The sequence below is a fragment of the Rhincodon typus genome, chromosome 9 (assembly GCF_021869965.1).
Source record: "Rhincodon typus isolate 14 chromosome 9, sRhiTyp1.1, whole genome shotgun sequence".
NCBI classification, from domain to species: domain Eukaryota; kingdom Metazoa; phylum Chordata; class Chondrichthyes; order Orectolobiformes; family Rhincodontidae; genus Rhincodon; species Rhincodon typus.
In genome coordinates, this window is record NC_063340.1 from 81,273,855 (window position 1) to 81,296,166 (window position 22,312).

Below are 22,312 nucleotides of genomic sequence, written 5' to 3' on the forward strand. Positions count from 1 at the left end.
GTGAAATGTCCTCCCATCAAGTTACGTATGGACTGCAAGCTGTTTCTTTGCTGTCTGCCACATTTAGGTTGGTATGGCCAATTAATTACAGTCATAATGAGTTGCCCTTTGGAGAATAAATAGGATGTTCAAAAAATCTCCTGTCTTCTGAATAATGGGAAATGTAGTTGGTCTAATTTAACAGTCTAAACGATTTTTCCAGATTTATTACAGATCTTAGTCCTGATTGGCTGGAGCAGATCAGTGCATGTTATTCGACTCTTCACCTACTCATCAGCCCTACAAGTTGCTTGAAGTGCAAATTGGCAATAGGTCCACTGGGACCTTGGTGAATGATGGGACCAACACGAATACTCCATAATCAATGCAATCTAAGACTAGAGAAATAGCAGTGGAATGATGGAGAAGGACTTAGTATGAATTAGGTAAAATTGAGTAAAGAAGGAGAAATAAAGCGAGAAGATGAATAGGATCAAGCAGGACAGAAAGAAAATAGAAAGGAGAGAAAAAAGATTTTAATTTTAAAAGTCTCTGAACTATTTTATTTCTAGTTGTTGGAAATATCCCCTTTACTGACTAAACACATTGAGAGGTAATGTAGGAACATCGATCTTAGCATTGAGAAGTAACTTTCTGCAGTAAGTTTCATTGGTTTGTGACCCTTTAGAGTTCGCTACCCTGTGAAAAGTGCACAGTAGAAAAATTGGGTGCTATACATGAAGCTTATGTTGAGATCTGAAGCTGTTTAAAGTAGTGCTAAATTCTTTGAAGCACCCAGTTATAGGATGAAATGCTATTCCTCAAGTTTACATTGAACAATTTTAAGCAATTTTGAACAAAATTGAACAATTTTCAGAGATATAATGAAGCCAGCAAATACCTAACCTCAATAAATCTCTAAAGAAATTGCTCTGTTCGATCAGCTTGCCTGGTTTTGCATTGGTTACATGGTGGATAAAGAGGACTGGTCTTGAGAGTAGACTAAAGTGAACAACCCTCAAGATATTGAGAGCTGTGGAGTTTCAACTTTGAAATTGTGGCACACAATATTGAACAGACACAAAGAACAAAAGCTCTGTATGAATATTTATACATATAAAAACAAAATGTAATAACTCAGACATAATAAGATAAATTCTCCTAATAAAAACTTTTAAAAATATTTTAGACATATTTTTGTACTCCCTTTTGAATCAAGGTTTATTTTTGTCCAAGTAGATCAGCTCCAATTTTAAAATAAATGCCCTGCATCCATTTATTTGAAATCTTGCTAAGTTTGAGTAGGTAGGAGGTTTGCCTTTGAATTTTTCCGAAGATTTTTCTAATAGCATAGTTAGGTGTCTTCAATCGTCATCATCGCTGCAAAATCTTTATAGAAGATGACATTCTTTTCTGGATCCACAGCAGCTGATAGCATCTCTTCCATCTCCTCTTGTGTAAATGGCTCCCCTATGGAATGAAAGAATAACAATAATCACCTCTTTTCTCATTCTTCCTGAGGTTAATAGCTAAGATTGACAAAGCAGTTTCATGGCTATTATCACTTACCTGGAATTTGTGAAACTAAATATGAAGTGGGAAGGAAAGCTGAGTCTAAATACTGTTACATTTCATTGCACTACCACTACTGGAAACCTGTTACACTAACAAATATTTACATCAATTTTGAAAGAAGTTGTACTGAAGCTGTGAGAGATGCTGTGGAAAGGAAATATTTGGGTAACCTCAATGCTTGCAATTTACATGCCTGTAATATTCTCTGTATATAATTGGAACACAATTCTTTTTACATCTTTACCATGTATGCTCCAAGAATAAAGGCATTGAACACAACTAATAAGACAATTTACACAGGTACTGAATCAACTTTAAGGAGCTGCTGTCCTGATGCATTTTTACTGAATTGAGAAGAGAGAACCTGCATTTACACCATGCCTTTCCCATTCAGCCATGCTGAATTTTCCTGCCAGTTTTTGGACTAATTGGAGGTCCCGAACCTGCTCTCGTCAGCAGTATGCCCACTGGTGTAATCCTCACCAATGCAGTCAGCAAACTGTACACAGAAAGCTTCCACAAATAGCAAATTCATTGAGATTGGATCATTAATTTTGTAATGCAGATTTAGGGATAGCCATTAGACAGGACAAGAGCATAACACACAAGGTCTTCTTCAAAGAAGTGGTGTAGGATTTATTCCACATACCTGAGAGGGCCTTATCTTCTTATCTGAAAGATAGCACCTTCAACACTGTATTCTTCCTCAGGAAGAATACCAGTCTTATTTTTGCACTGAAATACTGGAGGTAGAATTGAACCCATAGCCTTAGACTAAGAGATAAGAATGGTACCAACTGAGCCACAATTGACATTGTGAGCAGAGCTCTCCCAGCCCTGAACAACATGGGCAATTGTAAGTAGGTTGGAAAAATGTGATGACATCGGAAAAATTCGATACTTGATGTTGAGAAATAACAAGTCCAATTTTCCTACCAAAGTTTGAACAGCAAGACAAGAATCTCACTAGTGAGTAGCAAGAGGTGTTTTTGCATCTGATTAGAACTTAATCTCACCTCATTCATATGCAGTTTGATATTCTCCATATATTGGAGAGAAATTAAATGTGAGCACGTGAGTAGGTGAAATAATTCCATACCACTACAGGTCAAGGAGTGGGTCACAGTCAGTCATGCAAGTCCAGTGCAACCAATTGTAGGATTAGTGAAAGGTCAGTCAGGAGCTGCACAGAGATCAGTCAGCGGGTCTCATCACTCATCCTTTCCAAGTCAGTCACAGGTTTGGGCCACAGTTCATCCAGTTCACTGAAAGTCAGGGGTCAGGCTGTGTGGAAATTTGAGGTTTGGAGGGAACAACTTGGGATGCAGAAGGAGTAATAATTGCAAAGTAGGGCAACCCAATACATAAAGCTGAGAGATGATAGAGCATGGTAGGGCAAGGAGTACCTTGAAAGGTCGATTTATTGACAATCACCACCACCCTGGCTTCGATGGGGGTAGTTATTGCGTAACCATATCTGGCAATACTAAGCTGTATACCTAGGATTCAAGGGGTAAAGTGGAGAGCTGAGCAGTTAAATAAAACAGTAAGGTGGGAACATGGGTAACATTAAAGCCAATAGGGTTGTCAGGGAGAACAATGCAGAAAGGAATAAGGAGGCCTGACAGATCACTGAAAGGCTGACCTGCATCTCGCTACATGAATCAATACCTGGGATGTCTACCACTCTCATCCAAAACACAAATGCACAATTGAAATGGAAATAGCTACCACCATATGCATAGTGGGCAGAGTAAGTGTTCTTTTTTCTCTGAGGGAGCGGGCCCTGCTTTTGTTCAATAAGAAGCCCTTGAATGGGCAAAATCATTAAACAGAAATCCATACTGTACAGGTGTTATAACATAATGCTGTACATGGACCACATGCACAGACCTACTGTGTTGATAACAAGTTCTGGCCACAAGTAAACTTGACTACAGCATTCAACATTTCCATGCTGTGAAGCACAAGTAATGTCAGGCGAGATGTAAAAATTCACATTAGTTGCAAAAGGCGGCATCAACTTGGTGCTCACTATTAAATAAACCATAAAATGTTCATACCGTTATCCTATTGGCAATGCTGCCTTTTTCAGATAATGTGGGAGATGAGAGTGGGAGAAAGATTCTCATTACTGCTGCTTCCCGTACAATCTCTGATTGTATGTGTGCCAAAGGCTTGAGCAGTATACACCTGAATCAGGATAATGATGTGCTAGGTCTGTTTAAAAGCATCCCATTTGCCATCCTTCTTGGTGCCCTCCATGTCCCAAGGTTCTGAGGATGTTGTTTAAATGTAATTTGTGTGTACCGTGACTGCTGACTGATCATGTCACAGAGGAGCTACTTTATTTCTGATATTGCCCACATAGGCTCATTGGAACCCTCCTTATTTGATTCAGGCACAGAAGCTATGGTCACCTCTGTGGCTATTGCACTAATAGCATCTACACTGATAGGTGATGAACACAAGCATCTGGAGCAGCAGCAAACTCCAGGAGATGTGAACCACCTCCTTATGCGGAGTTTCCAATCATAGGTGACCTCATGATTGAATCGTAGCATTTTATGTACAGAAGGATGCCATTTGGCACATCATGTCTGTACTGGCTCCTGAAAGCTATCCAGCAAGCCCCATTCTCCAGCCCTATCTCTGTAGCCTCTATATTCTTCATTTTCAAATATATATCCAGCTCTGTCTTGAAACCTCGTATGGAATCCACCTCCCCTGTTCTCCCAGGCAGCACATTCCAAATCCTAACAACGCTCTGAGTAAAGAAGTTTCTCATCTCAGTCCTAGTTCTCTTGCTGACAGTCTTGAAATTGTGATGCTTAGTTTTTGACATTCCAACCAGTGGAAACAGAATATCCTTCTTTACCCTTTCAAAAATGTTCATAATTTTGAACACTCAGTAAGCTCAGCTCTTAATCTTCTCTGCACCAAGGAGAATAAACCTAATTTCTCTAAACCTTCCTTGTGTCAAAATTCCCTCACTCCTGGTATCATTCAAGTAAATCTCCTTTACATTGGCTTTAATATCCTGCCTTAAATAAGGTGCCCAGAGCTGGACACAATTTGCCTACATGCTGTAGCAAACCTGCAGGTGAACCACAGTTGCCTGTCTTCTATGGAATGTCATGTAAATAAAAGAAGGGCAGTGGTGCTTTACTCTGTTTAGAGGGAGCAGTCAGATGCCCACTGTATTTGCAGCACACCACCTTTTTCTATTGGCACCAATGACGGGTATAAGACAATTGCTCACAAAGCTGACAATGAACAGAGAATATGATTTACAAATGTGATAATGTGTTTTCAATGAAATATCACCCGTGCCACCTATGTGCCCTCAGAAGGATTACTTTCTCCTTTTCTTCCACCACAATAATGTGCAGTCCAACTGTCTGCAGCCAAAGTGGAAGCAGCCTGCCCTGTATTAGAGCCTGTCGATCATAGAATTTGGGGTGATATGACCCCCAAAGCATTTGTAGCTAGAGGGTCCAGACATGCTGAGAGTTTCCTGCCTAGATTGCAGGTTTACCTACCTCAGCCTCAATTCCCACAGATTTGGGAATTGAAAGCAGAGATTTTTTTTTATTCATTCATGGGAAGTGGGCATTGCTGGCTGGGCCAGCATTTATTGCCCATTCCTAGGTGCCCTTGAGAAGGTAGTGGTGAGGTGCTTTCTTGAACTGCTGCAATCCATGTGCTGTGGGCAGTCAAGAAGGTGTTAAGGAAAGTGTTCCAGGACTTAGATCCAGCAACATTGAAGAAATGGAGTCAGCAAGGAGTATGGTTTGGGAAAGGTGCTTCCATGTATCTGAGGAGAGATGGAAGTGCTGGTCTTCTATGAAGTGACCTGAGAGGTGACTCCTGCAAGCCCTATATGTGGTTCCTCCTCCTGCTGGGTGCCTTCTGGCAAGATCCTGTCTCCTTGTGAGGAATGGGCATTTGGAATGAGGTCAAGGTCCCTTATCCCCCAACTGCCTTGCCATTGGTGCTGAGCACCAATAGCTTAAGTGATAGAGAGCAGGTTTGTGCCGAATATTCAGCCAACGTTGAATGTTACTAGAAGTGGGTTACCGAGGCTGCTGTTAGCCTGACCACTGAAGCTGCCAGACACTTTCTCAAAGGTGGAGGAGGAGATGATGCCCTCCGTGACTGTTGTCTTCATGGCTGAGACTATGATAATGCCACTAGTGCCTGCTGGAGACAAGAGAGAGAATGAATTGTGAAATAGGAGTAGAAGTTTGGGCAAGTTAAGAACACGTTCATAGTCATGGTAATAGGACAGCAGTGTAGCACATAACAGTAAATTTTATTTGGTTACCAGGAAATGGAACTCTTGGGATCATCACATGAGCTGTCACGGTCCTCAACTGTTGGGCAAGGAATCTCTCCTTGTAGGGGGTAAGGAGACAGATGTCAGCATCCCACTACCCATCTTGGTTGTCTCCGTCCTGTGGTGGGCTGTTTTTTCTTGGAATGAGAGAAAGGGAGGGTTGAATGAGATGAAATTGGTTGGCATACTTGTTACAACTGGTGCAGGTGGGGGGAATGTGGTGAGGTGTCCAGGGTAATTGAGTAGTAATTGCAGAGGGTTTGCAGGTGTAGTCATCTGGGGGGCTGCAGTGGATGACAGCAATGAAGGAAATGAGAGCAATAGTGAGAGTGTTAGCCATAGAGCCTTGTGGAAGGTGGATGCAGGAGCAGAGTTAGAGTGAGTGTGAAGTAGCAAAGAGAACAGGATGGACATAAACCTTCCTCTGTTGGACCTTCCTCTGTACCATGGACATCATATGACTCAGATGGCAACTTCAGACCAGGCTGACATGAGTTGCTGCTGTCGTCTCCTGTAGTAGTCCTGAAGAAAGAGAACAGTTCTCCTCTCCACTGCCCCATTTACCAGGACATCCAGATCCATGACAGCAAATTGCCTCTGACAGGCATCTCCAGGGCAATTTTTCCCACACTGTAACTGTGACTGACAACTCTGGGCCTGCAGCAATGACCTGGTGCACAGTTGATGTTAATGTGGTGCTGGCACCAGGATTCTCAGAAGGTCCCAGTGGAGGCAAGTATGCAAACGCTAGCAGGCACAAGATAGGAGGGGGTGATGTAGAGGCATGGTAACCATTGAGAATTGCATGAGATAACTCTCTAGAGCTCATGGAGACAACCCCTCCAAGAAACATTCTGAAATTGACAGCTAATTTTGGTAAAATTCAGTTCTACGATGCACTACACTAACATTACTGTAAGAAACGTTTTAAAGGTTATAGCCCCAACAAAACTAGTTATTGTGAAAGAGATTTTTTTTTAAGTTGGGAGATGTGGAAAAATAAATAAAATTTGTGTAAAAAAAGAAACACCACAGACATCCGAATTACTATTAAAATGACTGAATTTATTTAGTTTTATCCTTCCCACTATGTAACAGTGTAGTTGTTTCATCAAAAGGGTACACATTTGAAGTTTGAAATAAACATATACTATAAATTAATGCACATAGATCTACAAGGGAAAAAAATCTTAAATGCAGAATGTTATAAGCATCAACAAAATAAAACTGCAAGTGCTGTCACATTTATAATATTGAAGTCTGACTGGCTTTTCCTAATGACATAAATATAAACATGCTCCTCACCAAGTAGCTTCAAGTAATTAGGCTCTACAAAATAAATATTCATGTTTGGGAAAGCTGAGAAGAAAGCAAGCCAGATACACTCAGTTTTCATTTATGTTCAATGGAACATGTTAATTCGAGATTGTCAAGTACTGATTGGAATAAGAGGGCAAAACTCAGATGCAGAAAATGTGTCTGATAATTAGTGAAATTGTACCCGTGTACTTGATAAAATTGCCTCGTTCTACTTCTAAATGACAAACATCAGGATTAATTATGGAATAGGGAAGATCTTTCTTTGTAAAAGTGAGATAATTATGAATCTTTAAATGCTTCATTTTAAGTTGAGAATTACAATTAACTTAATACAGTATATAAACATCAAACAGAATCCATGCAAACAACACATTGTCAGAGTTCCAATTTCGATTTTGACCTAAGTCATTGTCACGTGACTGTTTCAATCCTTAAGTGCTACTCACTATACATTTCCTGAATAGAGTTTCTTATATCTTTTGCTAGCAAATGTTTGCTTACATATCTTCCATGACAGGCAAGTCAGAAGATGGAATATTTTAAAAAGACAGGAAGAGGAGATAATCTAAAACACAATGGAAGAGGACTGAGGCACCCCAGTGGATAAAGAGGTGAAAATAAGAGAGGAGAGATCTCCGCCCCATTGCTGTGACAGCCATGACCATGTGCCAAGATTTTCAGAAAAATTGCTTGAACTAATGGATAATCCTGTTGTGACTCTGACAGGTGGAATACACAGCTAATCAAACCCCATTACTCCACAAGCTGTACCATTGGTGTAAATATTTCAATTCTATCACCAAAATGGCCAAAATTGTTTACCTCTATTGTTAATATCCACAGTGAAAGTGACTTTCACCAGGTTTATTTTAAGACTCTAAAATAACTCACTCTTTATAAATGAAATTCATTGAATTGGCAGAACTGGTTAAAGGGGTGCAGGAGCAGAGGGGCATGGCTGCACATACGCTCAGATCATTGAAGGTGGCAGGATGGGAGAGTAAGCAGTTAATAAAGTATACAGTGTTCTTGGCTTTTTTAATAGGAGCATAGAATACAATTTCAAGAAAGCAAAGTTGAACTTGTACAACATACTCATTAGACCTCAGCTGGAATATCGTTTTCATTGTGGGCGCTACATAATAGGAAACATGTGAATGTATTGGAGAGTGTGCAGAAGCGGTTTACAAGAATGTTTCCAGGAATGAAAAACTTCAGTTATAAGGATAGATTTAAGAAGTTGGGACTGTTCTCCTTGGAGAGAAGAAGGTTGAGAGGAGATTTAATAGAGTTTTCAAAATCATGAGACACTGAACAGAATAGATAGGGGAAACTGTTCCTACTTATAATTGAAAAAAGAATGAGACGTCAATAGATGTGAGAAAAATGTTTTTCAAGGTATGGATTGCACTGCCATGAAATGTAGAGGAGGCAGGTTCAACTGAGGCATTCAAGTGGACATTGGATGATTATTTTGAATGGCGTGCAGGGATATGGGGACAAGGTAGGAAATTGGCATTAAGTAATAGAACCGGTGCAGGCACGATGGGCCAAATAGCTTTCTTCAACGCCATTACAACTCTGTAAGCCTGTGCTGAACAACTAAGTTGAATTCCAGATGTAAACTATACACCGTTAATCCCAACAAACACATTCACACAACAAACAAGATAATACAGCTCTGCACAGAAGACTGGATTTTAAAAAAAAAAGTCTCTGTGACCAAAGGGTCTGAACTCAAAGGACAAAATGGGATGGTTCTACACAGCTCCCTAAGTATCCTGTTGATAAAATCAAAATATTGACTGCCACAGAATGATAAAAAAATCTTCAGACCAGGCTTCAGTTCAGACACACAGTCAGTTAGACATTGTTATGTTCTAGAAATACTTCACTAAGAGAGAGATTCATACAGTTTGTTCTAAAATCACACAGGGTTAGGGGTAATATATTAGCTTGGATAGAGGATTGGATAATCAACAATATAATAATGCTGTGGCTTTAAGGTGTACTTTGTCCTGGTTTCTTTTAGAGATTGGGGGACAATTGAGGAGCAGTCTATGAGACAAAAACAGCTCTTAAGGTTTTGTGTTTTTTAAGTTGGAACAAAAGCAGCAGCCTAGATGGGCATGGCCAGCACTGACAGATCAGGATCTCTAGTTTATTGTTTGCTTTTTAGGTTTAGCTTTAAGCAGTTGCTATTTTGGGTTTGTAAAAGTGGAAGCTATTTTTCACTCCATTGACTACAGCCAAACGCTGGGGGGGTTTCTTCATAGGCTGCTGCATTGCATGTGAAACAAAACCCGTTTTCTGAATTTGCCAAAACTACCCAAAGGATGTGCATAGTAATTGGAACCAGGTAGATCTTATTGACTATGAGATCCTTGATTAGGGTTGTTAACCTGGGCCAAGCAGGGAGCCCTGGCTGACAGATATAAACAGGGGATTCAGAGATCCTCCTGACTTCAGGGACTGACTCTGAGCTGGCTGGTGACAGCTAGTGTACTGTGCATATATAAATAAAGGATGACTTGGTGACAGGATACTGGCCTCCATGCAGTTATTTCCATGTGTTCATGGGATATTACTATATTAGGACAGTTTATAGTAATAGTTACTATATCTATTATTCTGTTAAGTTTTCTAATAGAATTAAATTATTCTAAGTTCTTCTTTCTTTTGTTGTATTTTAACTATAGTGTTTGAATAAATTGTGCTTTGCTTAACATCGAGAAGTTTGACCAATCGAATTACATCTGGAACACAGCACACTACATTTGCCTTTAAAATAAGAAAAGATTAGGGTCTAGGCTCCCTTCTTAAACTATTTTCAGGGGTCTGGTCTGGGCCATAACAACAGAAAGCAGCAAGTTGGGATAACTCTGTCTTTTTCTGTTGGCAAGCTGTAACTTTATTAAAATCACTCATGGGACATGGGTGTCGTAGGCTGGTCAGCCACTTATCACCTGTCCTTAGTTGCCCTTGAGAAGGTGGTGGTGAGCTGCCTTGCTGAACTGCTGCAGTCCACATGCTATATGTAGACACACAGTGTCCTTAGGGAGGGAATTCCAGGATTTCGATCCTGTTACTGTGAATGAACGAGGAGCTCGAACAGTTCATACACTTCACTAACACCTTCCACCCCAACCTTAAGTTTACCTGGACCATCTCTAACACCTCTCTCCCCTTCCTGGACCTCTCTGTCTCCATATCGGGCAACCACCTAGAAACCGATATTCATTTCAAGCCCACCAACTCCCACAGCTACCTAGAATACTCCTCCTCCCACCCATCTTCCTGCAAAAATGCTATCCCCTATTCCCAATTCCTTCGCCTCCGCCGCATCTGCTCCCAGGATGAGGCATTCCACTCCCGTACATCTCAGTTGTCCTCGTTTTTCAAGGACCGTAACTTCCCCTCCTCGGTGGTCGAGAACGCCCTCAACCGTGTCTCCCACATCTCCCGCACCTCATCCCTCACACCCCGTCCACGCAATAAGAACCAAAAAAGAATCCCCCTCGTCCTCACGTACCTCCGGATCCAACGCATCATCCTCCGACACTTCCGCCATCTGCAATCCGACCCCACCACCAAAGACATCTTTCCCTCCCCACCTTTATCTGCTTTCCGGAGGGACAACTCTCTCCGTGACTCCCTTGTCCGCTCCACACTCCCCTCCAGCTCCACCACACCCGGCACTTTTCCCTGCAACCGCAGGAAGTGCTACACCTGCCCCCATACCTCCTCCCTCACCCCCATCCCAGGCCCCAAGAAGACTTTCCACATCAAGCAGATGTTCACCTGCACATCTGCCAATGTGGTATACTGCATCCGCTGTACCCGGTGTGGCTTCCTCTACATCGGGGAAATCAAGCGGAGGCTCGGGGACCGCTTTGCAGAACACCTACGCTCGGGTCGCAATAAACAACTGCACCTCCCAGTCGCGAACCATTTCAACTCCCCCTCCCATTCCTCAGACGATATGTCCATCCTGGGCCTCCTGCAGTGCCACAACGATGCCACCCGAAGGTTGCAGGAACAGCAACTCATATGCCGCTTGGGAACCCTGCAGCCCAATGGTATCAATGTGGATTTCACAAGTTTCAAAATCTCCCCTCCCACTACCGCATCCCAAAACCAGTCCAGCTCGTCCCTGCCTCCCTAACCTGTTCTTCCTCCCACCTATCCCCTCCTCCCACCTCAAGCCGCACCTCCATCTCCTACTGACCAACCTCATCCCGCCCCCTTGACCTGTCCGTCCTCCCTGGACTGACCTATCCCCTTCCTAACTCCCTACCTACACTCACCTTTACTGGCTCCATCCCCGCCTCTTCGACCTGTTTGTTTCCTCTCCACCTATCCTCTCCTCTATCCCTCTTCTATCCGCCTCCCACTCTCTTCCTACTTATTTCAAAACCCCCTTCCCCTCCCCCTTTTCTGATGACGGGTCTAGGCCCGAAACGTCAAAAGCCTCTCTGCTCCTATGATGCTGCTTGGCCTGCTGTGTTCATCCAGCCCTGCACCTTGTTGTCTCGGATTCTCCAGCATCTGCAGTTCCTACTATCACTAACTGTGAATGAACTGTCAGTTATAAGTCAGCTTGGTGAGTGGCTGGGAGGGGAACATGAAGGTGATGTGTTCCCATGTATGTGCATCCCTTGTGTTCTACATGGAAGTAGTCGTGGGTTTGGAAGGAACTGCCTATGGATCTTTGGTGAATTTCTGCAGTGCATCTTATAGATAATACACACAGCCGCTACTGGGCATCGGTGGTGGAGGGAGTAGATGCTTATCTATGTGTTGCCAATTAAGCAGGTTGCTTTGTCCTGGATGGTGTCAAGCTTCTCGAGTGTTGTTGGAGCTGCACCCATTCAGGCAAGTGGGGAGTTTTCCATCACAATCCTGACTTGTGCTTTGTAGATGGTGGACAAGCTTTGGGGAGTTAAGAGATGAGTTATCACTGCAATATTCCAAGCCTCTGACCTGCTCTTGTAGCTACTGTGCTTATGTGATGAGTACTGTTGAGTTTCTGGTCAATGGTAACCCCCAGGATGTTGATAGATTCAGTATTGGTAATACCACTGATGTCAAGGAACGGTGGTTAGATCATCTCTTAATGGAGATGGTCATTGCTTGGCATTTCTATGGCATGAATGTAACTTGCCATTTGTCAGCCCAAGCCTGGAAATTGTCCAGATCTTGTTGCATTTGAACATGGGCTGCTTCAGTATTTGAGGAATCGTGAATAGTGCTGAACATTGTGCAATCATTGGTGTAAATCCCCACTTCTGACCCTATGATGGAGGGAAGGCCATTGATGAAGGAGCTGAAGATGGTTGGGCCTAGACACCACTCTGAGGAACTTCTGCAGAGATGTCCTGGAGCTGAGATGACTGATCTCAACAACCATAACCATCTTCCTATGTGCCAGGTATGACTCCAACCAGTGGAGAGTTTGCTCCAATACCCACTGATTCCAATTTTGCTAATGCTCCTTGATGCCACACTCAGTCGAATATGGCTTCTCTTCCAGTGAGTTGTTTAATTGTCCACCACCACTGGATGTGGCAGGACTGTTTAGCTTAGATCTAGTCTTTTGGTTGTGGAATTGCTTAGCTCTGTCTATGACTTGCTGCTTATTCTGTTTGGTAGCTTCACTAGACTGAATCTCATTTTTAGCTGTTGCTTGACTGGTCTGCGAGGCAGCCCTCCCAATTTTGGCACAAGCCTCCAGATGTTGGCGGAGGACTTTGCAGGTTTGACAGGGCTGTTTATGCCATTGTCTCTTCTTGGTGCCTAGGTTGACACTACGTGGGTCCATCTTATTTCATTTCTTTGATGAGACTTTGTAGCAACTGATACAATTGAGTGGCTTGCTTGGCCATTTCAGAGAACAGTTAAGAGTCAACCACATTGCTGTGGGTTTGAAGTCATGTATAGGCCAGACCAGGTGAGGATCTGGCAGAAACAAATACAAAAGTTGCTTGAAACGCTCAGCAGGTCTGGCAGCATCTGTGAAGAGAAATCAGAATCAACATTTCAGGCCAGGTGACCATTCCTCGCGAGAATGGAAGATTTCATGACAATGAGAATTTCAATGACATTAGTGAGCCAAATGGGTTTTGTCTGACAATTATCATGGTCATCAGTAAATAATTAATTCCAGGTTTTTTTTGTAATGAATTCAAATTCCACTATCTACCATAGCAGGATTTGAACCCCAGTCCCCAGAACCTTAGCTGAGTTTCTGGATCAATAGTCTTGCGAAAGTACCACTAGGCCATCACCTCCCCTATAACAAGTGGGGTGCCACAGATTCTGACCTCCAGCACCAACTATTTACAATCTATATTAATGACTTGAATGTAGGGTTGAATATAGTATAGCCAATTTGCAGTTGACATTAAAATAAGTGGGAACATCAGTTGCAAAGGAGAAATAAGAAACTTTAAATGGATATAGAAAGATGATGTGAATGGGCCAAAATTTAGCAGATGGAGTTTAATGTGGATAAGTGTAAGGTTATTCATTTTGGTTAGAAGAATAAAAAGGCAACTTATTATTTAAAAGGACACAAACTTCAAAATGTTTGGGTGCAGAGGGATCTGGGTATCCTTTTGCATAAGTTACAGAGAGCTTGTGTACAGCTACAGCAGGTAATGAAGGCAAATGGAATTTTGCATTTCTTGCTAAAGAAATGCAGTATAAAAGTAGAGAAGTGTTGCCAGACCATAAGACATAGGAACAGATCAGGCCATTTGGCCCATCAAGTCTGCTCTGCCATCCGATCATGGCTTTTATGCTTCTCAACCCCATTCTCCTGCCCTTTCCCCATAACCCTTGATCCTCATACTAATCAAGAACCTATCTATTTCAGTCATAAATAAACTCAATGACTTGGCCTCCACGGTCCCCTGCGGCAATGAGTTCCATGGATTAACCACCCTTTGGCTGAAGACATTTCTTGTCGTCTCAATTCTAAAGGGTTGTCCCTTCACTCTTGAGGCTGTGCCCTCAGGTCCTTGTCTCTCTATTAGTGGACACATCTTCTCCACGTCCACTCTATCCAGGCCTGTCAGTATTCTCTAAGTTTCAATCAGAGGTGAGATAAGAGTGACATCAAGGCTGCATTCAAATGAGTGTGGCATCAAGGAGTGCTAGCAAAACCAGAATCAATGGGTATCAAAGGAAAACTCTCCACTGGTTAGAGTCATACCTTGCATATAGTAATGTGGTCATGGCTGCTGGAGGTCAGTTATCTCAGCTCCAGGACATCTCTGCAGGAGTTCCTCAGGGTAGTCCCCCTGGGCCCAAACATCTTCAGTTGCTTCATCAATGGCCTTCCCTCCATCATAAGGTCAGACATGGGGATGTGCTCTGATAATTGCACAATGTTCAGCACCATTCACGACTCCTCAGATACTGAAGCAGTCCATGTTCAAATGCAACAAGATCTGGACAATTTCCAGGCTTGGGCTGACACGTGGCAAGTAACATTTGCACCACACAAATGCCAGGCAATGACCATCCCCAATAAGAGACAATCTAACCACCACCCCTTGACATTCAATGGTGTTACAACCAGTGAATCCCCCACTATCCAACATCCTGGGGGTTACCATTGACCAGAAACTCAACAGAACTCACCACATAAACACAGTGGCTGCAAGAAGAGGTCCGAGGTTAGGAATACTTAAGTTAATAACTCACCTCTTAACTCCCCAAAGCCTGCCCATCATTCAGAAGGCACAAGACAGGCACGTGATGGAAAACTTCCTATTTGCCTGGATGGGTGCGGGTCCAACAACACTCAAGAAGCTTGACATCATCCAGGACAAAGCAGCCCGCTGGATTGGCACTACATCCACCAGTATCCACCTGCTCCAACTCTGACGCTCAGTAGCTGCAGTATATACTATCTACAAGATGCACTACAGAAATTCACCCAAGATCCTCAGACAGCATCATCTAAACCCATGACCACTTCTATCTAGAAGCACAAGGATAGCAGATACATGGGAACACCACCACCTGTAAGTTCCCCTCCAAGCCACTCATGATACTGACTTGGAAATATATCGCTGTTCCTTCACTGTCATCAGATCAAAATGCTGGAATTCCCTCCCTAATGGCATTGTGAGTCAACCCACAGCAGGTGGACTAGAGCGGTTCAAGAAGGCAGCTCACCACCACCTTCTCAAGGGCAACTAGAGATGTGCAATAAATGCTGGCTAGTCAGCGATGCCCACATCCCACAAATGAATAAAAAAATTAGATCCCCCCTCATCCATCAAGTACAGACCTAGAGTCCCCAACTGCTCCTCATATGACAAGCCCTTCATCCCCAGGATCATTCTTGTAAACCTCCACTGGATCCCCTCCAATGCCAGCACATCCTTCCTTTCATATAGGGTCCAAAACTGTTCATAATATTCTAAGTATTGTCTGCAAGAGACTTATACAGTTTCAGCAATACATTTCTGCTCCTGTATTCTAGTCCCCTTGAAATGAATGTTAACATTGCATTTGCCTTCCCAACTTCCAAATGAACCTGCACAATAACTTTAACAGAATGCTAACTAGGACTCCCAAGTCCCTTTATGCTTCAGATTTCCAAAGCCTTTCTCCGTTTAGAAAATAGTCCATGCCTCTAATCTTCCATAATGCAATTGTACAAGGCATTAGTGAGACTGTATCTGGTATGCTATGTACAGTTTTGGTCCGCTTACTTGAAGAAAGACATAATTGAGGGAAGGTTCACCAGATTAATTCCAGAGATGAAAGGCTTGTCTTATGAGAAGAGATTGAGCAATTTAGGCCTATACTCTCTAGAGTTTAGAAAGATGAGAGGAGATTTAATTGAGATATCTCAGATGCTAAAGACTGATTTAGTTTTATGGGGCTAAGAGGAGCAGGAGTGTTAATATTTGTGCACATTAATGCCAGATGTTAGTTACACCTGGCCCCAAAATAAACCAGGCATTATGCTGACTGTCAGGAGTGGATGAGGGGGCGATGGGATTCTGCTCCGACTCTTGACTGTCTAAAACATGCATTCAAAGGAAATCCTGTCCTAATACTTTCTACAAGTATTGGCCTGGCTCACTCAGTGCAGATAAAACAGTACTTTGCATGAGCTGGCTTGTTCCTAATACAACATTTAAACTAGATTCCACTTATCTGTTCAGGTGGATATAAAGTACCTGAGGAAAGATCAAGTAGTCTTGCTGGTATCCTTGGTCAACAGCTTGAGCTTGTAACTCTTCTTTCTCATGCTATATGCCTCCACCAGATTATCTGGTTATGTGTCTCAGTTACTGTTTGTGGAACCCTGCTATATGGAAATCAGCTGCTGTGTCAGCCTATATAATAATTGTGATTGCACTTCCTGTAGAACACTTTGAGCCAATTTAACATAAAGCACTACATAATTTAAATAATTTTTTCATTGCTTTCCACAAATGTGCACTTATGCGCCCCTTTCAGGTGATGAATGTGCGGGTGAAATAAACACTGGGCAGATTCATACAGAAGTCCACTGAGAGAATACAGATACTCTGGCTCTAATGTGCATTGTTCTTGAGGGTTCCTTTGATTCTTTATACTCTGCCAAGGACGACATACATTTGCAACAGGCATTCAAAACCTAATTAACAGGAAGTGTATACAATGTGAACTTTTTATATTACTTGCAGATCCCAAGGCTTTGTCCATGGTGAGTTAAAAAATATACTGTATTGCGACTAAAGATGTTTTACCTATGAACAATTACAGCCACAACATATTAGCAGAGCCAAGAGTTTATAATAACAGCGTAAGTCAACTTCTATTTTCATTGCATGATATTCTGGTAATTTTGATAAAATGCTGCAAGTCGTTAGATTTTCCATAGAAACTGTGACCTTAAAGAAATATTTGCTTTTTTTACTGTTTCTTTTAAAGTCATGGGTAACAGCATATTATCATAAGACTAGAAGACTGAGGAACGTGGTAGGAAATAAAACTGACTGGTTTTAAATATGCGATTTAGGAGTAGTGATGGGGGAGAGATTGTGGGAATTACAAACAGATACAAGTGTTGGGCTTGTGTAACACTGCTGTGTATGTTATGGCATAAGCTAAAGGGGAATCCAGAAGAATTTTATAGCGGTGGGAGCATGTTACACGTGCTTGGTTTACTGGTGGAATTACTGAGATCCAGCAGTAATATGTGAGGGATTCCCAGTCATCTCCTTTCATTCAATGCTGCAAGGGCAAGTGGGGAGCTAAATGTGTTGTATGTTATCTCATCATAACATATCTGCCAATTTTCTGTCAGAAACAGAAAGGGCTCCAAGATTGGTATAATAAAGCCCCACTCAAAATCACACAAATGCCATTTGGCCATCTTTCCCTTCTTGACGCTAATGCCACGTGTTTTCAGCTCCAGGAAGGTTAAACATGATCAAGAAAGCATAAGAAAGTATTATTGGAAGTGTTACATTTACAGAAAGTTCATACAATATATATACATATATACACAAAACACAGAAAAGAGACAGTACCTTCCTCAGTCAAATACTTTGTAAGTTCCTCTTGGGTAAGATATCCTTTTTTAGTTTGATCTAACACCTGGGGATGAAATATAGCAGTGACATAAAAAGGTTGATGATTAAAATTAATGGATATTTACAGATTTTGGGTTTTACTTTTGATATTTTCTCAAATACAATGTGAGATATTCCGGTAAGCAGTCTGAACCTCTCACGTTTGGAGATGCCCCAGTGACACCCTAACACTGAACTAGTATGATACTGTAGCCCAGGAGTGTAAATAAATCTGATCCAAACTGGTCTTTTCATGGTGCATGTGTGACCTACCCTAAGCATTTCTAATCATTTTGAAGCAATGTACTTGGCAAGGTGAGGCCAGGCAGTAATTGTTGAACTGCTTCATTTCACTGATAGCAAGTGAGTAACAGTCAAAGTAAATAACACAAAGCAAATATTCAGCCAGATGTCCTGTTCCTTCCTTGCTTTTGGCAGTGCCTTTCTTTCCAATTACTTTTAACAACAAAAACTGATGTGCTGTTATTTGACCTTCACTTTCTAAAGATTATGTTGTACGTAGAATTTACCACATGGAAACAGGCCACTTGTCCAACTGGTCTATTTTCACAAGGTCTTCTTCCCATCCATGTCATCTAAACTTATTGCCTGGTGAGAGTGTTGAGATGCTTGACTTCCCGCCTGTAGTAGTCTGCCAGGTGTATTGATAAAAAAACTTCTCACCCCCTTCAGGTACAGTTCAAAAGGCCATCTTTTGCCATTCATCTTAGGTATATCCAACCAATGGGTCTGGGATGAGATGTGATGAAACCTTTGACTCAGCTTGAAACAGACAGTGAACTGCGACGTTTCACAAATTGCACTGTCTGGTTTCAGTGCCTGCAAATCTCACAGCGGATCTGTTGGAGATCTGGAGCTCATTTCCTGCAGGGGTGTTAGAAGCAGAAATCTTCATCACAGACCAAGTGCTGAAAAGTTGGTTTAGACTGTATAGCTATTTTTCAGCCAGCAAGGACAAGATTGGGCTGAAATGTCTCCTTCTAGGCTGTTTATCTTAAAAATTTCTTAATTTTTTGCATTCTAAATGAATAATAATCAGAAGTGTTGAAACTAGAAAGTATGCTATTGCAAAATAGGCTTTATGATATGGAATTTAAAATTCAATCGTACCTCAAATGCTCGCAAAATAACATCCTCCGGTTGGGGTCTGTATCTATAAAGGAAAAGTAGAAAAAATGCACGTTAAGAAAAAGCTTTGCATTTATTTAGCACCACTGCAACCTCAAGACATCCCAAACACCCTAAAGCCAATTTGAAGAATAGTCACTGTTGTAATGGTGAATCATTATAATTCAGGACATTAGCCACTGAATATAGGGAAGCTTTAAGGTAGCGTGGCAGTTGGGCAGCACTCTGTGCTGTGCTGTTCATTGTTTTTATGAATTAATTAGACAAAGGAATTGTGCCTAATGTTCCAAACAGATGTTACTGAATTGAAGAATATCAATGAATATCAATGTGCACAGCTACAAAAAGGATTTGAGAAGCTCCATTGGTAACAGAAAAATTGCAGATGTAATTCATTATGGAAAATGTAACAAATTGAGATTTGGCAGAGATGAGGTTGATGTTTGGTTAAGTGATTAGTGGAAATTCAAGCAGCAGTTTGAATAAAATATGAACTTTTAGAAGTACAGAACACAAAGGGATACTACATACAGGACATTAGGGTTCAGTTTCAAACTGCATGTAGCCTTGGTGAGACTATGGGTAGAAATGGATCAAACTTCTTGACCATTTTCCAAATCAAACATCCTAACCACCAGGGCATTTTGCAATGAAAGGTTCCTGTGCTGAAATGATAATATATATATATGAAATATCTATTACTCATATGTTTATATAGATGTCCTTGGTAGCTGTCTAAAACAAACACAGGTTTTGATCAATGATTGAAACTCGTTAGTTAAATTGGTATCAGTGCATGCATGAATCAGCACCTCTTAAGTCCACTCAGCAAATCATGGTAGGAACTGATAAGAAATGGTCTTCAGATGCATTTTTGAAAGGGATTCTCACCAATTCCATTTAGGAAGGCATGGACTGCGTATCAGCGATACACAAGAGAAATTCCACCAGCAATGCCTTTGTGTCATCCTCCACATTCAATGGAAGGGGTGGGAGCAGCTCATTGAACAAATGCCTGTGTGCTTCTTGAATCCAACTGTACAAGTATTCAGGCAAAACTGCAAAATTGACTACGATGAACTGTACATCTTGTCTCAATAGCTGAAAATCACCTTCCCTGCTAGATTTGTTTTCTCAATTCTTTACTGGCCACTGTTCTGAGGAGGGAAAGAAAATGCTGCAAAGACACTCTAAGTCTCCCCTTGAAGCATAGTAGCATTGACATTAACAACTGGGAGGAGCTTGCTACCAATGTCCAAAATGGTGACAACTCATCTGTTGACCTACATCATGCTTTCAATCCAAATACCTTAAAGACAATGCAGAATAGCAGCTAAGAAGGAAAGTAAAGGAAGCAAGTCTTGCTCTCCAGAACACAATGCCTCATGTGATGTTATGAATATCTCCAAAGATCAGTCACATGAAGACCTATTGCCGAAACGCACTAGCCTGAGGAGACAGCATCCTTGAATTGAGGGACATTCAACAACGGCTATTAAGGACTTTCTGCAAATTAAGATGTAGGCACAAATTTTGGCCAAGGAAAAGTCCATGTCGGATGGTCAATGGAAGGTCTGCCAGGACAACAATGGAATAGTCAAGTCTCGAGGTAACAGGAACATGAATGGGGGTTTCAGTAGCAGGTGAGTTGGAGCTCAGGCATTGATGAAGGTGGGCAATATTATGTAAGTGGAAGTACACATTCTTGGTGATAGAGGAGAGCTGTAGGAAAGCTCACCTTGGGCACAATCAGAACATCAAGGGTCTAAATAGTCTGATTTAGATGCAGGTCATTAGCAGAAAGGGACAAAATTGGTAGCCAGAGAAAAAGTTTGTTGTGGAGACAAAAAAAAAAAAAGAGGATTTCCATTCGCTCAATGCAGCTAATAGTTAATTCAGCAGCGGGAGTCGTGAGAGCACGAGCCAGGGGGCAGCTGGGAAGGTAAGGTTTCAGTATAAAAAACTTTCCCCGTGAATACGTGGAGCGAAGGCTGAGCAGGAGCAAACGTGGACACGGGGACTGCTGGGCAAGTGAACTAATATATTCGGGCAGTGGCAGTATCCATTGGGAAACCTTCTGGGGAAGATGGGACCTGTACAAGAAGGACGGGTTGCACCTGAACTGAAGTGGCACCAATATCCTGGGTGGGAGGTTTGTTAAGCTCTTTGGAAGGATTTAAACTAGTTTGGCAGGGGGATAGAAACCAGAGCTACTGATCAGAGGATGGGGTAGCTGGTGTATAGGCAGATACAGCATGCAGAGAGTCTGTGAGGAAGGACAGACAGTTGATAGGGCAAAGTTGCAGTCAGTGTGATGGGTTGAAGTGTGTCTATTTTAACACAAGAAGTGTCAGGAGTAAGGGTGATGAACTTACAGCATGGATCAGTACTTGGACTATGATGTTGTGGCCATTACGGAGACTTGGATATCACAGGGGCAGAAATGGTTATTGGATGTTCCGGGGTTTAGATGTTTCAAAAGAAATAGGGAGGGAGGTAAAAGAGGTCAGGGAGTGGCATTGCTAATCAGGGATGGTATCACAGCTGCAGAAAGGGAGGTCGTCGAGGAGGGTTTGTCTATTGAGTCAGCATGGGTGGAAGTCAGAAACAGGAAAGGAGCAGTCACTTTACTGGGAGTTTTCTATAGACCACCCAATAGCAACAGAAACACTGAGGAACAGATTGGGAGGCAGATTTTGGAAAGGTGCAGAAGTAATAGGGTTGTTGTCATGGGTGACTTCAACTTCCCTAATATCGACTGGAACCACCTAACTGCAAATAGTTTGGATGGAGCAGATTTTGTGAGGTGTGTCCAGGAAGGATTTCTGATTCAATAAATAGATAGGCCAACAAGAGGGGAGGCCATATTGGATTTGGTGCTTGGCAACAAACCAGGCCAGGTGTTAGATCTCTCGGTGGGAGAGCATTTTGGTGATAGTGATCACAACTCCCTGACCTTTACTATAGTCGTGGAGAGAGATAGGAGCAGACGGTATATGGAAGTATTTAATTGGGGGAGGGAGAATTACAATGCTATTAGGCAGGAACTGAGGAGCATAAATTGGGATCAGGTGTTCTCAGGGAAATGCACGACAGAAATGTGGAAGTTGTTTAGGGAGCACTTGCTGCAAGTGCTGGATAGGTTTGTCCCTCTGAAGCAAGGAAAGGATGGAAAGGTGAAGGAACCTTGGATGACAAGACATGTGGAACAGCATGTCAAGATGAAGAAGGAAGCTTACTTAAGGTAGAGGAAGCAAAGAACCGGACAGGGCTCTAGAGGGTTACAAGGTAGCCAGGAAGGAACTGAAGAATGGACTTAGGAGAGCTAGAAGGGGGCACGAAAAAGCCTTGGCATGTAGGATTA

The 22,312-nt window shown here is 42.1% G+C and overlaps 1 protein-coding gene across 1 annotated transcript in view; it reads right to left on the bottom strand.

The window, feature by feature from the left end:
• Window positions 1-1,143: 1,143 nt before the first annotated feature.
• Window positions 1,144-22,312, bottom strand: part of efcab2 (EF-hand calcium binding domain 2) — a 45,718-nt gene continuing 24,549 nt past the window's right edge. Inside the window, exons 4-6 of the mRNA XM_048601370.1 lie at window positions 18,931-18,973; window positions 17,758-17,824; window positions 1,144-1,449 (exon numbers count right to left, since the gene is read on the bottom strand). Of these exons, the coding sequence (XP_048457327.1) occupies window positions 1,334-1,449; window positions 17,758-17,824; window positions 18,931-18,973 (226 nt within the window). The 3' untranslated portion in view covers window positions 1,144-1,333. The remainder of the gene's footprint in view (window positions 1,450-17,757; window positions 17,825-18,930; window positions 18,974-22,312) is intronic.